Genomic DNA, 18124 nt, shown 5'->3' with positions numbered 1-18124 from the left:
CCTCATTATGTCTGGTCAAGAATCTCTCTTCTCCTCCCCCTGTGAGTTGCGCTGTTAACAGATGCTGCAGTGTTGTAATAATATTCACAGCATTGTGATTTCAAGGTGGTGGGTAACTGGCCAGTTTGATCTTTCTGAGTTGTGTAGACACTGTCACATGTACAGTAGCTTTGTACATTGTGGAAATGAAGACACTAAGGAAACGTTCCCGGAAGGTCTGAAACGCTTTGTTTTACCCAAGGCTTACACAAAAAAATAGATGGTTAACAGAGGCCGCCTCTTTTCCCTACACGGGAGGCCGCCTCTTTTCCCTACACGGGAGGCCGCCTCTTTTGCCTACACGGGAGGCCGCCTCTTTTGCCTACACGGGAGGCCGCCTCTTTTGCCTACACGGGAGGCCGCCTCTTTTGCCTACACGGGAGGCCGCCTCTTTTGCCTACACGGGAGGCCGCCTCTTTTGCCTACACGGGAGGCCGCCCCTTTCTTACTCGTCCAATGTCCAATCATGCTCTTAAACAATTTGACATCATTTATGAAAAGAGATTTGTTGATTAAATGAAGGTTCTGATGCCTTTTAGCAGACCAAGATTCGAGTTCTTCACAGATGCATTTACAGTGTGCAGAGCTGAAACCTCTTGGATTTCTTCAAGTGTACTGAAGAATAGAAAATGGATTTGAGATGCAAGTCACATTTAAAAGGGGACTTATTTCACTGTCATCGCTTTGGTACTAAGAGCTGCTGCAGCTTTCAAGATGAGGTTTAAGCTCCAAGAGAATACATTTGATCCCAAGTATTGATTGCCCTTTTCCCTAGAGCAACTTTATTTAACATCTTAACTGCTGGAGGGGTCAGCAATGCATGCTTTGCAAGACCCCCATTGCTGTAAAGGGATTAATAATTGCCAGGTCTGTTATTAAAAAAAATATATATATTGTTTTGCTTTTTAAGCAGAGTTTGCACGGGTTCCCTGGTACTAGCTGTTTAAAATTTTGAGTGACGTTGTAATCTTAGGTACAGGTGAAAAAGGGCAGGACCATCACACTGCAATTATTATGCGATAATCTGATCTGTTTGTTAGATCCACGGAAGGGCAAGTCTGCCATCTGCTGGCCACACCAGTATTGAATGAATGTATGTATGTCTTTATTTATATAGCGCCATTAATGTACACAGCACTTCACAGCAGTAATAGTTTCAATCATATAAATAATAAGATATAAATAACACAAAAGGAAGAAGTGCTCAGACATAAAAGTAACATTTAGGAAAGGGAGTCCCTGCTCCGAAGAGCTAACAATCTACGGTAATTGCAGTATTGCAACTCCATTGTAGGGCCACTTTCTGGTTATATACCTCTTTTCAGCAAAAGACATCACTAGATTTTGTTAGAACGTTGAATGGCAACGCATGTCCTGGAGACTGCCTCCTTGTTCTCAGATTATTCAGCAATGGCATGGTGCATGATGTCTATATGAACCATCATTTAGTACTAGTGACTGCCATGGGCTAGCTATAGTGTTACCTTCGGTTTGGATTCCTACAGTGGGGAGAGATCTAGATAGCTATATTATAATTGTATATTTTTCATATTCACACATTGTGTGTGTGTGTGTGTGTGTGTGTGTATACACACACACACTCCCCCTGTTGGAATTAAGACCACAGGTAATATTAATTCTCAATATGGCAATTATATGCAAAGAACTGGTAAAGTCTCAATATCTGCCCCATCAGAGACATTTAGGCAGCCACCTCTGGCATGGCATCCGGGTTGTTTCTGGAGCTGTGGTTTGCATGATAACATCTAGATAAGGGAGAGAGGTTTGTAATCCCCCTATTACAGGTCAGTAACATGAGGTTCAGGGAGATAAAAGGATTTTACCGGTATCATTCAAGTTGTCATTGACGGGAATTGGATTTCACATCCGCCTTGTGCATTGAGCACTATCACCTAAGCCATTACGCCAGCTTACTCGCTCACATATTGTCTGAGTAAATAGATCAACAATGGAAGGCACTTGGAAAGAAAATAGATTTGTGGCTTCAAAGTAACTTTGTACAGCCGCATAGTGTGTTTGTATAAGGGCACAAAGGAAATTGAGACACTTGGGGTAATGTAAGAGCAATGGGAATAACAAAATAATTGTATTTATTGCTATTTCATGCCGAAGGTGAGCTGAATTATGTAAAATGTGAATGAATGGTTTTTTCTTTGATTTTATTTACCCTGACTTCCTGTATTTAACATTGCTTTAAAGACACTACCCCCACAATAGCCAATGCGTTTCGCTCCTGTGATGTTAGTAGCTTGCTTCTCCTGAGCATGTCTTGCCCTGCACTGGGGGGGAGCTCTATTTTAACCTCCCGGGCACTTGTACGTCCTGAACAAAACATCAGATTACAAAACAAATAACAAAACTGAGTTGGCAAGATCTTCTAGTAAAAAAAATAAAAAAATGGCAAACTGTATGGACTTGAATCCCAGGTGAGTGTCGGTGCAAATCCTGATCCCACATGGAAGTGGGTAACCTAGAAATGAATAATGTGGTAATGTTGTGTTGCAGACTACTTAGACACCTGTTTCTGCACCATGTGTTTGCAGATCAGAGACACTGTTGTGGCAAAAACCACCATGACCTTCACAGAGGGAGGTGACCTCAGTACTGTGGCTTCCATCGAGGCTGTACCACGCCGGAGATCCCTCCGGAACCGGGCTCGCTCATCTCTGGCAGGTAATACGGCCTGTGGACAGCATTGCCTTGAGTTAGCAGGGTAGTCTTTGCAGTGGAAAATTAGAGCAAGCATTGCATTCACAGGTTAGTGAGGTCTCCCAAACCCCTTTATTTCTTGAGCAGAGAAACCGGTTTGGGTTGGATAGAGCAATATTGAAGATATGTGGAAATGCTGATCTTCTGAAGCTTACAGCTATAGTGTATCAACCAGGGATCACCTTCTGGGGCTTAAGGACTAGCACACAGTGGTTAGCAAGCTCGGGTGCTCGTTGCCTGGTTGTGTCCATGTAAACTAGGTTACTTTATTATGACAAAAGTACTCAATCTGCATTTTCATAAATGTATCTTTTAAAAATCCTAATTCCTCCTTTTAAACACCTTTTTGGTGGGTGCAGGAGTATTTGCCGTGAGGTTTCCATGCTGGATAGTAGGATTATGGCACTTTTTTTTATGCTCCTGTTTGCAGATCAATTATTGTAAAGTACATTTGCCCATTTCAGAGATGGCCTCTGTACAGCTTCCTGTCTGTGCACCAGTCAGGAACACGGACCTGTCAGTAGCCAAACTGAGAATAGTGATGAGGTTGACCTCTGGAGGACTCCCTCGCTGCATAGATTGCCGCTTTAAAAAATGTCACCTTTAACCCATGGTTTGGCTCAGTCACTTAACATTGATGTCAAGTCAAAATTGTTCCAATAAATGTTTTTATTCCAAACCCCCAAATCCTACTTTCTATACTATTGCATATTAGAAACTATAGTACAATTCCAAAGTGCGGGGAAAATGTTTCAGGCGAGGAGAACCCTGCGTGTGCAGCCAACACAACACAGACAAACAATTCCTTCAAAGTGCAGGTCTCCTCTAAGACAGAAGGAGAGGTCCACGTGGGATCTGAAACTTTGTCTTTCCATTGTTCTTGGCTAACGCATTAAATGGAGAATTGCATTAAGAACTTGTGAGTAGAGATGTACTTTGTATCTCTGTCTTAGAGGAGACGTGCATATTAAAAACTATGCAAGCGTGGCTGTCTCGGGTGGTTCTTGGTTTTATTTCTTTATTTTAAAAGAAACGGTCACAAATGGGTAGGTAATGTATGAAGTGTTTTCCTGCCCAAGAAGCCAAGTGAACCCGAAGCAAAGAATGGTTTTAATTTGGTAATGGAAAACGTACATTAGCCTGCAGGGCTGCCACCTCCAGACGCCGTATGAGTTCTGTGCTTTGCAGCCAGGCTCCTACAAGTGGTATTACGGCGACTGTACATCAGTTTGGGAACAAGGCTGCAGGCTCCGTGTACAGAATAATGAGGGACTCTGTAAATGAGTTGCCTGCAGATAACTTTGAAATGTCAGCTGTTCTGTAAAGCATTATAGAATGGGGTAAAAATTGAAAGCTGTTTAATGTCTAATTTTATTTTTTGTTTTATGTGAAATTCAGTTCGTAGTTGGAAGGTGTGCTGTAAATGTTAACTCTTGGGTAGCAGAGGTACTGTATAGAACAGGGCTGCTCAACTCCAGTCCTCAAGCCCCGCCCCCCCCCAAACCGGCCAGGTTTTTAGGATATCCCTGCTTCAGCACAGGTGGCTCAATCTGTGGCTCATTTGAAGACTGAGCCTCTGAGTCACCAATGCTGTAGCTGGGATATCCTGAAAACCTGACCTGTTGGGGAAGGGGGGGGTGGGGGGGAAGGGTTGAGGACTGGAGTTGAGCACCCCTGGTATAGCACACAAGCAGGAATACGGTCTGTGTGTTATTGATGCCGGCGGATGAAAAACCCAATCGGTGGTTATCCTGAGGCTTGTTTACTAGAATACTTATGAATGTGTTGCATATCTTCCAAATGTCCCCAAACCGGGTTTTATCCATCCCATTGTCACACGTCCTACAGAGGTTAAGCTCCAGGCAAGGATTCTGGTTAGTGACCCGGTAAGGAGCACTCCACTTTATTTTCCCGTCCACATAATTACATGGAATCTTAAGAGCTTTCACCTGCTGCATTCATCCGCTGACACTGCTACTCCTGGGACAACAAAGATGCAGAATCAGTGTGCACACTTGATTTGTTTCATAGTTTTGCACCCCTCAGTTTGAGCTTGGTCCCTGAATAATTTGTGAGCATCCTCTATTGGAGTGGTTAAGGAATCCTATAATTATATTTTGATATTCTGTGGAACCCCAACCCTGTCTAATAGCGCGTCTGAGATCAGATGCATTGTACATTCTTCTGTATTTGGTACAATTTCCAAATTACCTGAAAATAGCAGGGATGCCCAGGGAACCCAAGGGTCCCTAGGAACTGCTGTTGAAAAAAAGAAATGCTCTATTGCTTATAAACCGGAATGTGACATTAAGCTGAACACACACTGCTCCCTGCGTCATTGCAATTTCTCATGGCACAGATATATCTCTCTATGTATTGATTCTCAGAACAAACCTGCATCCTACCCCAAATTAATGAGGCTGAGGTGGAGTACGAACTGGACGTGATTCCATCCCCAGCAATCAATCCCACACGGACACATGTATTCCTATCCAAAACGGTGAGTTGGGTGGGAAGGAGGGTAGTGACCTGTGTGCAAGTCCTTTGGAGAATAACAATTTCTGCAATTACACATGAATAGAAAATGATCCCTTAACAGAGCACCGTAACGTGATATTTGTCAGCTTGTTCGCAAGCTTCATTGTGAGATTCTGCTTTGGATAGAATGCTTGAAACCTAATGCAAAATACTACTTTGTCTGTTACACCATAAAACGGATAGTTACACTAAAATGGAATGAGCCATAGTCATGTCACCTTTAAAAATGTTGCCCAACGTTTTAACGGCGTCTAGCAATGTCCTTTCAATTGCCAACGCTGATTATATCTTTGCGATGTTGCGTATTTGTTATTCTTAATGCTCCATCAAAGCGGCATTACCTCTTGACCATTCTGTTTTAATAAATGCAGCAGTTCCTTAGGTTTACGGCAATGCAATTATCTTGGCCGCGTTCCATCTCTTCTCCTGTGCTTGATTTGACGAAGACCCTGCTTCCCAGGGCACGCAATATGGCCGCCTATCTCAAAACAGGAAGTGGTGTGGCTCCCAATGTGGCTGCTATAGCAACTCCTTTAGCGTGTAATATAGTGCGCGTGCGCACACGTGCGTCAATTAGAATTGACTGTGTCCAGGCGTTCTATACTGCAGCCACGTGCGCGCACGGCAGTGAGCGCTGGCGCGGCAGATCACAGCAAATACATGAGAATTTATATTTTTGCGCTGCTGCCGCGCAACATGACGCTGCCAAGCCAATCACCGTGTGGCTATCGCTGTGATGTCTAGCCACGCCCCTAGCCACGCATGGCACTGCTTACAACATATAAACGAAATGCGTGCCCACGTGCATTCGCAACGCCGGGTGCCCGCACGCACACCAGCGCCTACTATATAACAAGCCTTTAAAGGCTTAAAGATCCTCTACATCAGTGGTGCTCAACCCCATTCCTCAAGGCATTCCCTCCCCCCCAACCCCCTCAAGAAGGTTTTACGAATATCCCTGCTTCAGCACAGGTGGCTCAATCTTCGATGGGGTGGGGGAGGATTGGGGTTGAGCGCCCCTGCTCGACATGAGATTTATATAACACAGCAGGCTTTGCATGAAATGCTACATTAAGTTTTTTTTGCTGCTGTATGCGATCTGATAAAGTGTTTGGTCTGGATACCACCTTGTGCAGGTCATTCGCTCCGAGCTCTGCGCGGTGTGCGGGAAGAAGACTCGTTTCGGTAAGATGACTCTAAAGTGCAGGGATTGCCGGATTCTGCTACACCCAGAGTGCAGGGAACGCTGCCCCAAGCTGTGCTCGCCACCATCAAAGGGCATATACCCCAAAAATGGACAGGTAAATATTTCACCCCAGTCCCCCTTCCCTCCCATTAAACCTCTTGCCCTCCTCACCTGACGTTATCTGGTCTTTGCAGGGGTTCCTGGCGGATTTTGCCCCGGTTACACCGCCGCGGATACCCAGTTTCATGATTCAGTGTGTGAATGAAATTGAAAAGCGAGGGCTGAGCGAGGTGAGCATTTCCCAGACAGATGTATCATTAAACCGCTCTCACCTAATTATTCCTACAGTGCTGTGTACACTACTCTCAATATTTACAGCGCTACAGTAAACGGGGGGGCTTTAAAAGAGTAATTCCTCTGCAGGCCCTATGTTTTGGATAGGGTTTTTTGCCCCTAGGGTTCCCACCCTGCAATAGGAACCACAAGCGTAGATTGTTCTGTTTGTATTTAGTAAGGTATTGGGAGCTGGCCGCTGTAATTATTTGAGGCTTGTTAGTCTGACTGCAGACCTGCTGTCCCATGATTTTGTTCTTCCCAGCGTGGGATCTACCGGGTCCCTGGCTGTGATCGGCAGGTGAAGGACCTGAGGCAGCGGCTTCTGCAGGGGAAGGTCACTGCGCAGCAGCTGGGGAAGGAAGACATCCATGCAGTGTGTGGGGCTCTGAAAGACGTTCTGCGAAACCTGAGGGAACCCCTGGTGACCTTTACACTGCACTCGCACTTCATGGAAGCTGCGGGTACGAGGGCGGAGGCTGGGGTGGAAATACACACCCCACACACACACTATGTATGTGTGTATCTATAGAACATATGAGCTCTTACCCAGTGCAATTTACTTTGATATAGTTGAACATAGACATCTGGACCACTTCCCCTCTCTGTATCCCACTGTATACCTCGAGTACCTTCTATTTGTGGTCCGTCCAGGAGCAGCTGGGAGACTCATTTTCAGTGGTATCGCCAACCCCCGTAAGCACCAGGAACTCAATATTTAGTTCAAATGTTCATCTGAGTAGGTGGGATGCAGCTTTAAGGCCATATGGGGAATATTCACAAAAGCGTTGGCTGTTCAAGTGAAGCTCTGCTATATTGGGTTATTGAGGGTTAATATGGATAAACGATGTAATATTATAACAGATTTTAGGTGTAAACCATGATCTGGGACAAAAACTTTTTTTGGGACCCTGGAAAGTCAACCTGAATACATCTCATTTAACCCCCAGATCTCCTCAGTGAAAGTGATGGTAAAGCAGAGATTTGCCAAGCTGTGGATGCGCTGCCTTCCCCTAACAGAGACACACTGGCCTTCCTCATTTTGCACCTGTACAGGTAACTCCTGCCCACCTTGCAGGGCTGAGTGACGTGTGTCACCTGTGACAGCCCTTTGTGATGTGCCTGTGACATGGTACAATGGCTTACCTACTTACCCTGTGGAATCCTTTTCGTTGCCCTGTCCTGTTCAAATAATCCCCCTTCGTCCTCACCCTGCTAAACAATTCACCTTCTTCCAGACTGTGTTGGTTTCACCCACAGCATAAGATCTAGCTGATGCCCCCAGAAGACAGAACATATCTCAGAACACAAAATACCAGTTTCCATAGCATTAAATGCCCGTCATGGTGCAGAATATCACCAAATCCCACCAAATCCTATTCCACTTGTATTCTCTAAAGCAACATGTGATACACTGTGACTCTTACACTTCAGAACACTTTTCAGTCATGACCAGTATCCCCCTTTAGGGTAATGGGTAGTGCCGACTGTAAGATGGACAGGACAAGTCTGTCCCGGGTATTTGGTCCTACCGTGGTCGGATACTCTGTGCCAGAACCGAACGCTCTGATGATCATGCAGGACACCCCCCGACAGGCAAAGGTAAGTTGCAGTTGAATCCGTTTTCCTTAAAACTGTAGTTACTCCTAGTAATAATGGTACGCCTTGTATGCTGGAACACTGGAGGGGTTTGTAGCTACACTTCCTTTTTGTGTGATGTCTTTAAAAAAAAAAAAAATTTAAGCGGGGCTTTAATGCTAAAGTCAGATCCTGCCCCCCTCCCACCCCCATCTCCTTATTGCGCCCCTAAAAGGAATGAGGTGGGCTAACAATAGAGGAAATACTTGATTGACATGCTTCTGCTTCCCTTCAGCCCCTCATTGGAGCCCTAATAATTAAAACTTGTTTTCACAGTAATAGACAGGTATTTTAGACTGATTTTATTTAAGGAAGCCAATGACGTTTAGTTTAAGCTCTCTTCCCTTTCTAATTGGTTTGTCGGGTGCTTTCACGTCCAGTCCAAGACATCCTTTCTGCCCCCCCCCCCTCCCCCCTCCCCCCTACCTGTTATCAGGGTGGGTGGGGGAGTTGAGAACCCCTGATTTAAGTTCTTCCCCTCTCCATTATCACAACTTCGCCCTGTAACGCAGTTATTCACGGATTCTTAGGTGATGTCCCATCTTCTCACTCTTCCCCGTGGGTTCTGGAGCCAGTTTCTCTCCACTAATCAAGAAAAACCGAACTGTGATTCTGTGAGCATAGCCCAGGGTAAGACAGACACTGAACAAAGGCAAACACGTGTACGCAGTGTATTCTGGTGAGACCTTCTTCATGGATCTGGGTCTCACCAAGATAAGAGATCAATAAACGCAATCCCACGAGAGTACATCATTAGGCATTCCTGGGATAGACAGTGTGTAGAGCGTGCAAAGTACTGCAGACACTGAATTGTTCCCCTATTTCCTCTGCAGAACGACTCTTTCAGCCAGTGACTTCTCCGGAGATAAACTCTCTAGCTCTCATAAGTGCCTCACCTAACTTGTAAGTACTGCACTCCTTTCTCATCCCACCCTAGAAAGTGATCTGTTTCATGCCAGTATTATCTAAAAGGCTTAGTCCTGGTGCCCTCTGCCAGTCACTTGCTTCAGTTTTCCACGACGCGAGTGAAGTGACACTTATTTTTTATCGCGTATAATGAAGTTGGGTTAGTGACTCGCCAGTAGGAACGTCTCCCTTTTCCATATGATTCGTCTCAGTTCTCCTTTCTCTGCCTCAACAGTGATCTGCCTCAGAAAGCTTTGAAGTTTTTCGCCTCTCCAAACTGAGGAAGGGGAGATGATGCATCGCTCTCCCACCCATCGGAAATGCTGACAGGTGTACCTGTGCTGCTACCATCATCACGTGTAACCCTGATCCGCGGCAGCTGGTCACACAATATAGGATTACTGAGCAGATGCACAAGTGCATGAATGTCCTCTGCACTTACTATGCACTTTATAAAATGGTATAATCATGTTTTCAGGTTGTCTCTAGGTGAGCTGTTTCATGTCAATGTATGGGTTTTGTTCTGGCTGGCTCATTGGTTCATGTGTTCTATTGAAATATAAAGTAATGCTGTTAAAACAGAATGCAACTAAATCCTCCAGTGAGAACTCATTCAGTCTGATCCAACAAACTAAATATATCAATACTAAAGTGTGGGATCAGATAATACTTGGCTTTGTCACTTGAATTACAGTCATTGGGTGGGTGTGTAAGGAATATTGCACAGAGACGGGCATTTGGCAGTGTTGCATGTTATGCATTAATTTATTTTCTATTAAATATTTGCGACAAGCTGCTTCGTATGTCCCCTTGCATATGTTTGTATATTTATTATTAGGAGCACAATGAGATGAGTTTACTTAAGTCATAATTCTGGGATGAGCATAATTTCTCTAATATTTGAGCTGGAAGTCCCCGAGTTGCTGTCACCAACAGCTACACAGAAGCTGAGAGGTTTGCAGACTGATTTGCTTTTATTGTGTCAGTATGATTGTTCTTACAACCTGAGCTTTCACGTCTTCACCGGTGTCTCCCGGGAGTTTGAAGTTTCTCTGTGGAAGCTGCTCGCGGTAGGATGAAAGGGCTCGGCCAAGGCTACCCAATGTTTTATTTGAAAAAGTGCTGTAAACGCAGCCCAAGTGGAGACCGGATGACCTGGCCCTGCAGCTGTGACAATCCTCTAAATATCTGAATTTATTACAAGGGAAACATTGCCCAGAAGGGGCGCATGATTACAGCTTGTTGCCTTCTAGGAGGTGCAAAATGTCTCTTGGCTTCACCCCCTTAAGCAGTCATGTTTCTGACCAGCCTTGTGGTGCACTGTGCCTGGAAGGCAGTGAGATCAGAGACCTCTAGAAGGTCCCTGGTTAATTTCTTCAGGGCAGTGGTGGTGCAACATATCTGGCCTTTGGGCCTTGTCACTGAACGTTCCTGAGGATCTAGAGGGGACAGCTCCTGTTCCATTTTGGTTGCTGCCTCTCTCCCTCCCCCTTCAGCACAGGACTGCAGCAGCCCCTCACACTACAGAATGATTTGATTCTTGAAGCTGCGGCTCAGTTCCTTGTGGGGCAGGACGATGGAGTTCAATATCACAACCTCTGCTGGAATTGACACGTTACATCCTAGGAGAGAGAAGAATTAGAATTTACCTTTGCAATTGTCCATGCATGATCTGGTCAGTATCTTATGCTTTACTACGCAATACCTCTTGTATAGTGCTCGGGACAGCTTGATTGGCGGTGCAAAAGCACCAAGCCCCGCACTCTTCCCCAGACCAACTTCTATAGTCTGTTTAAATGTTTGGTTAAATTAACCATCACATTGAAACTGATGGCCGGGGGAGAGGATGGGGCTCTGAATGCCGGCATCTGCCCAGAAATCATTTGAGACAGTGTCACCTCCAGGAGAAAAAAAACCAAGTCAAATCTCCCACACCAAGAGGAAACCCTATTGTCTGTTGTGGCTCTCTGGGCGGTTATTTCGGTTCTCTCTGGGCGGTTATTTCATGTCCTGAGACGAAACACTGGTAACTACCCCAGGAAATACCTCGAACCAGGAGAATCCGTGAAGCTAAAAATGGCACATTTAAAATCTAGCACCAGTGTGTCCTCCAATGTTTTAATAAAAATAAACTGGATTTAGACAGAAAACTATGTACATTTGTAGTGTTTCCTGTGTAAATATTAAGAAAAGTGCACTTACACTGAATCTGAGCCAAGCCCAGTATCTCAATGGAAAAAGGCCAGCTGTCTCTCTTACCCAAGATTGTGATGGAGGGGGTGAGTTTCCCTTCTCGGAACAGAGTCTCGCTGTCCATCTTGGCGTAGGGGTCATTGGGATTGGGGTCGCTGGGCGTTCCTTCAACTCGAGCCCAGCGTCCAATGCTGCTATCCCACCCTACGATGGTGTTGAGCACACAACTGTGATCCTGTTGGGAGAGAACTGGTCAGTCTCAGCACTGCTTTATTTGCAAAGGAATTATTGACTAAGGCAGTGGTTCTCAACACCAGTCCTCAAGGGCCACCAATAGGTCCGGTTGAGAATATCCCAGCTTCAGCACACGTGGCTCAAAGCCTGAGCCACCTGTGCGAAAGCTGGGATCTCAAAACCCGACCTGTTAGCCCTTTAGGAGTTGGACACTTTATCCCCCAGTTAGCGTCAGACCAATTATGTACCCTTCCTTCTTCTTTGGCAACAATCAGCCAGGGTGGGTCTGGGCCATTTACCTGCAGCACTGCTCCATGCAGGATGATGGACTCTCTAACCCGCACCCCAGCTCCGACCATCACCCCCATCCCTATGGAGACATTAGGACCCAGCTGCAGAGAGAAAGGGGGGAGTGAGGGGTAAATTTGAAAACAACAAACAAAACATGTCAGAAGTGGTTCCTTTACAAAACATTGAAGGTATTGCTAACAGGGAAGAATGCAGTTACCACCGTTGTGAAGCTAAATTGGAACAACGGTTCCCATCCTTCACATTGTGCATCCCCTACTAGGAAATGTGTTCCCTAATGAATAAACCTTATTACCTTCTCTGCAGACTATCGCTGCCAGCCACTATCTACTCACCACTGCAGAAGGATCCACCTTGGCTGTTGGATGAATATACACATTCCCTAAACAAAAAGAGAAGTATGGGTTAAGCAGGGTAGGGCAATTCCAGTCCTCAAGGGCCACCAACAGGTCAGGTTTTCAGGATATCCCTGCTTCAGCACAGGAGGCTCAATCTTTGATTGCGCCTCCTGTGCTGAAGCAGAGATCCTGAAAACCTGACCTGTTGGTGGCCCTTGGACTGGAGTTTCCCTCCCCTGGTTTAAAGGGTTACAGTCTCCTTCACCAGACAATCCAGCTGAGTGTTGAGAAACTAAATAAGGGGGAAGGCATGGTGGTTTGTGTGGTTACCTAGGATAGTGGGGCCACCCTCCGTGGTACCCGCCAGCCTCTCCGGGTGCGTTGTGTGATACTGGCTCAGGTAAAGGCGGCTGGCATAGATGGCTGAGCTGTAAAACAAAACTGCACTGAAACAAAATGTTTCCAATAACTTATATAGAAAAATACAACTTCATGGCTGATGAGAACCACTTGGCTATCTTATCTGTCCTGTTTCCTCTCTCAATTTATTTAACGAGCCGGTTACACATTGGTTTTTGTGCTCATGTCTGGGCAGTCCATGCCAGATTGCCTTTCTTACAGCGGGTGTTGCCCGTGTGAGCGCCCCATACACACATTATGCCATTTCTGCTTTTGAGAAAGGCGTGTGTGGCCGAAACGTTAAGTCTATTGGCAATAAATTAGTTTATTGAGCAAATCCGTGGAGCCCTGATTTTCTTCCCTTCATTATACCCTGGATTGATACAGAGAATCCTGAACCAGGAGCACCGGTAGTTGTATCCCCTTTTTTCTGATTATAATAGTGTGCAGCAATTTATCATTTTTCTATTCGTCCGTGTGAGTGCCCCATACTGCCATAACCATTTCACTCCCTCCACCAGTCGCACCCATCCCCCACCCATATGTTTCTCTTCCTCCCCTTGCGTTCTTACCCAGCGGATTTGATCTGGCTCCAGAAGCCGTCCGTTTTGAAGACGTAGAGCCTGCCGCGTCCTGCGAGAGCTGTGAACACGTCCTGCTCCAGCCGAATGACCTCCGCCCGCTGCCAGCTCGAGTTCTCCTCGCTGCTAGAGGAAAGCGTGCAAAACTTTAACACTGGAGGAGTCCCTGGAAGGTCTGAGACAGGGACAAGAACCTCCAACACCCAGAAAGCTCAGTTACACAGTCACCACCACAAAGGTTTCTGCAGATTGAGCAGGGAAGCTGTTATTGTAGCCAAGGAATGTGACAGTGCAGTGCATGGGGTTATCACAGCAAAATGGTGACTTCTGAATTGCAGGAGAGGAACGGGACATAAAGCAGTGAAGTATTAATGTGTCCGACTGAGAACTGTAAGGATACAAGAACTACGATGCTTTATTTCGGGGATCTTCACAAAGAAATCTGTTCGGGGTTTGATGGCTTCTTCAGGGTTTCCTTTTAAAAATTTAAAGCACCCAGCCCCTCTACTTATAACCTCACATCCCTCTTTTGGGAACAAGAGGGACCCCGGAGCAGAATTGCGTTACGTTCCCGAGAGACATTAAACTTCTCTCTTCCCTCCCCCCCCCCCCCCCATCCCCCCACCCCCCCGAAATCTCCCATGTGATGCAGGCCAATAGGAAGCAGCACCTGATGGTATTGAGGCTTCCTATTGGCCTGTGTGATGCAGGAGATTTTAATCAATCATGTTTTCACTGGAGGGAACAGAACACCGGTACCTTTACCGGTAACTATCTCAGGAACTAGGGGAGTCTCCAGAACTGAAAATAACGGGGTGCAGTTTTGGGGATGCCCTGGCTCCTTCCCTGTGGAAAAAAAAACACACAACAAGCAGCTGCCATGCTGCATTGCTGAAGGACTGGGAGCAAAGACGGCAAGAATTGTGCTACAAATAAGACGGTCATTCTCACATTACCAACAATTACACCACTTAGAACGTTTGTGAGTGTTTGTTACAGTCTTCCATTACTTTCACCATGGTATTGTGTCTTAGTAGTACTGTGTGAGCCTAAACTAGTCACCACACTCGCATCCCTGTGCTGCTGTGCCATGCCGTGCCCCTGTGTCACACAGCACTCACCTGATGCAGGAACACCTGGGCCCAGCATGCAGGAGCGGGAAGAGGGACATACAGGAGGAGGAGAGAAAGAGAAAGTATGAATGGAAAAAGAACGAGTGCGATGGAGACATGGGGACAAAGGTCACAGAGGTGGCGTGGGGGCAGGTCACAGCGGTGGCGTGGGGGCAGGTCACAGCGGTGGCGTGGGGGAGAGAACTCACAGCTGCAGCTCCTGCTGGTTGTGCTGGAAAACCTCTGCAATGTACTGGAAAATGGACGGTGAGAAGAGGTAGATCCCGCAGTTAATAATGTCACTCACAAATGTGCTGGGCTTCTCTACGTAGTGCAACACCTGCAGGGAGAGAGGAATAAAGAAGCTGTGGTAACCCCACCTGCATATCCCACCTTGTGTCACTGTTATTTATCCCCCACACTATATCACTGATGCACTAGGTCAGATATATATACACACACGTGTGTGTGTGTGTGTCTATGTGTGCATGTGCGTTACCTCATGAGTTTCAGCCTTGGCCACGATGCAGCCGTAATTCAGAGACTGTTTCCTATTAGCCTGTGAGGAAGAGAGTGTTATGAGACGTGGTACCCGTCTGTAAATAGATGTGATTACATGAGATTCATTGCAATACAATATAAGTAGTGGCACGGGAAAGGTTTGTTAGTTTTACATATTACACAACCACCAGCTGTATACTAACTAACTAACCTTAACTAATAGGATATGAGATGTAATATACAGTACATAAACTTTCATCCTCCACAGAATCTAATGGAACTGAAGTGTGGGGTCTCTTTTAGCAGACGATTATTTACAGTGCCCAAGGTTTTAAAGCTGCAGTTGAAGATGTTTAAAAATGTTTTTTTTTTTTTTTTAATTTCCATTCAATATGTGCATCAATACAATCTGCACACTGACAAGTGATTAGCTAAGTTGCCGATCAATCGGCGAAGATTCGGTTTGGGGGTTTATTAAAATCACTTTTAGTGCAGAAGAAGAGTACCCAAGATGGAAAGTTCTCTGGGGAAAATCATGTGACCAGACAGTCACTAGATATAATTGGTGCACTGCTAGAGAGAGGGCAGGGCTCAATAGCCAGAGCCAGTTTCAGAAGAGGACGGGGATGTGACATTGTAAATGGTTGCTATAGAAACAAAAAATGCTTGTTACATTAGAATACATAAAAAAACATTTTTTTTTTTATTTATTTTTTTTTAAAAGCTAAATCTTTTTTTTCATAGTACAGAGCGGATTTATTTAAAAAAAATAAACACATGTAGGATATTGCTTGAACTGCAGCTTTAAAACTAGCTCAAAAGTGTAGATTCTGCCTCTTCTTTGCGAAATGCTGATTATCGCACAGCCTTGGGGGTTCTCTGTACCGCAAGCCCGCACTGCCTCTTACTGTGGCTCCCAGCATGATGTAACTGTGAGTCTCTCCATGCTGCGTCTGAAAGTTGAGCATCTGGACCAGGGGAAACTCTGAGCACACGTCTGCATTCATCACAAAGAAAGCCTGCGGCCCCCCTGAGAGAATCTGGTCCCGGAAGTGGTAAATTCCCCCACCAGTGCCCAGAGCCGCATACTCCTGCAGGTACCTACCAGTAAGAGGACGAATAGGAGGGATTAACAACACACAGGCAGCAACATAAGACACACGATCTCATGCACACTGGCCACGCCTATGCCATTCAACTTGCAGACTCCAGGATCAGCTACATGATACATACCAGCCCAACCCTATGTCACTCACCAGCCACACACCTCACTCACCTAATAGCCACTTTAAACTCCTGCTGTGCTGTATGTAGGAAGCGGCTCAAAGCCTCATTTGGCTGATAAAATCCAATCAGCAAAATTTCCTTCAGATTGGGCACCTAAGAGGCAGGAGTTTATTATTATATCTCCATTTCATTACATCTTGCTCTGTGTCTAGTCTGCAATGCCATACAAACTGCACAGCACATATAGAGGGAACGGACCTGCCAGACTGGGGTAAGGCAATGGGGTTACAGATCCTGCTGCTGACATTTATTTATAAAATATTTTACCAGGAAGTAATACATTGAGAGTTACCTCTCGTTTTCAAGTATGTCCTGCCAGGCAGAGAGGTGAAGGAGATTCATATACCAGTTAAACACGAGTTACCTTGCTGCAAGCCTCAATGTGATGCTGTAGCATGGGGACTCCTGCTACTGGGAACAGGGGCTTCGGAACCTCAAAAGACAGAGGGCGGAACCGGGTACCTAGAAAAGGGAGAGAGATCGGAACACCAAGATCACAACGGCCCCTACTCAATATGCCGTGAAGCCAATTGCTCAGTAACATTTAAGCTTCATTGATTTGAAAAGAAGGCAGTGTCCCCCACTCGTCCAAGCTGTACAACCCAAAACAAACTAGGTATGGTGGTAAGCAATAATGAAAAGCTCCCAACCATCATTTTCCTCTCCCACCTTTATGAATTACCTTATTACCCTTAATCTACAGACACTAGGAGACAGCAGAGACTATTTTCAGCTGAGATGTACTCCCTAAAGGCCTGTATTCATCTCTATTTGTCTAGGATTAGGGATTCCGGTTAAAACCGATAAACACCTGAAATGAAGCCTCCTTTCCTATTAAATTCAACCTGTTGTGGCAGCTCATCCCCAGGTAGGAGACAAAGGCATCGCAAGGGAGTATGGAAACAAATGAAAAAGCACAGATAAACACCACACTCAAATACGTGTAAAAATGTTTTTATTGTTAACACAGATTTTATTTTAAATAAAATTAAAACACCGAAAAAATTAAATAAAACACTGAAAACTGGGATCACAGAGACCAGGATAGCATACGTGTAGCCAGACCAGCAACCCAAGTGAACAGATTTTACTCTTTAAAAGTAGTATACAAATGGAAAGGTTTGCCGTTACTGTATGTTACAGAGGAGCACAGGTAAGATCAAGGTAGTCATATCAGTAGTAATAATGACCACTGCCCCTTGATTTCCAAGCACAGTGTCTGCTAGTCATATCCTCTGAACTTGTATTCTTTATAAAAACCCTCTGCATTTACCCTAATTGCATTATATATATATATATATATATATATATATATATATATATAATGCAATCATCATTTGCTCAGTCTGTCCTTATTAGCCTGGAGCAAGGTAACGCCACTTGTACTCACCCTTTTGGGGTCCCCCGATCAGAATGACAGCTTTCAGCATTTCTGCAGCGGCTCTGAAACAAGACGTGGGATGGCCTTTACCAGCCCAATATTAGGGTGTCATCGCCTGATCCCCCCCATTACATAGAAACACACTATATGGGGGATCCCCCCCATTCCCTGACCCCACGTACTATATTTTGATCCCCCACCCCATTCCCTGACCCTCCTCTCCTTTTCCCATGTCACTATCAGGAAGGACCCCTATTGCCCCCACACTTTTACTCTCGGTTCTGGTACCTGAATTGGACCCGGGGCTACTGGGCTCGGGATATTAGGATTATGATCACGGTTTCACCTCTTCTTCCCCCTCACACTTCACTTCCGTGTTCAGTGACTGCTGTGCCCCGTCAGCGGACGCAAAGCATGCT

General features: G+C 45.5%; 2 protein-coding genes across 7 annotated transcripts in view; one reads left to right on the top strand and one right to left on the bottom strand.

Annotated features, from left to right (window-relative positions):
• LOC142499763 (rac GTPase-activating protein 1-like) overlaps positions 1-10166 on the top strand; it is a 20265-nt gene extending 10099 nt beyond the window's left edge. For both annotated transcript variants that reach the window (XM_075609614.1, XM_075609613.1), the window contains 10 exons: positions 2604-2733; positions 5157-5269; positions 6444-6608; positions 6688-6783; positions 7092-7290; positions 7777-7882; positions 8296-8428; positions 8995-9094; positions 9298-9367; positions 9606-10166. In XM_075609614.1, coding sequence (XP_075465729.1) covers positions 2604-2733; positions 5157-5269; positions 6444-6608; positions 6688-6783; positions 7092-7290; positions 7777-7882; positions 8296-8428; positions 8995-9094; positions 9298-9367; positions 9606-9651 — 1158 coding nt within the window. In that variant the 3' untranslated portion in view covers positions 9652-10166. The remainder of the gene's footprint in view (positions 1-2603; positions 2734-5156; positions 5270-6443; positions 6609-6687; positions 6784-7091; positions 7291-7776; positions 7883-8295; positions 8429-8994; positions 9095-9297; positions 9368-9605) is intronic.
• On the bottom strand, positions 8744-18124 carry GMPPA (GDP-mannose pyrophosphorylase A). 5 transcript variants are annotated; one of them, XM_075609615.1, is made up of 14 exons: positions 17994-18124; positions 17715-17789; positions 16689-16786; positions 16314-16417; positions 15946-16138; positions 15036-15095; positions 14746-14876; positions 14546-14560; positions 13416-13547; positions 12775-12872; positions 12442-12488; positions 12097-12189; positions 11630-11798; positions 8744-10992 (listed from the first exon to the last, which is right to left on the bottom strand). In XM_075609615.1, exons 2-14 carry the CDS (start codon positions 17752-17754, stop codon positions 10892-10894), a joined length of 1281 nt encoding a protein of 426 aa, XP_075465730.1. In that variant the 5' UTR covers positions 17755-17789; positions 17994-18124; the 3' UTR covers positions 8744-10891. The 5 variants fall into 5 exon arrangements, with proteins under 5 accessions (XP_075465730.1, XP_075465731.1, XP_075465732.1 ...); XM_075609616.1 differs by having other exon boundaries at positions 17715-17767; positions 17994-18123; XM_075609617.1 differs by having other exon boundaries at positions 17715-17873; positions 17906-18112.

This window comes from Ascaphus truei, chromosome 7 (assembly GCF_040206685.1).
Source record: "Ascaphus truei isolate aAscTru1 chromosome 7, aAscTru1.hap1, whole genome shotgun sequence".
Taxonomy (NCBI): Eukaryota; Metazoa; Chordata; class Amphibia; order Anura; family Ascaphidae; genus Ascaphus; species Ascaphus truei.
This window is presented reverse-complemented; position numbering and strand designations above follow the sequence as displayed.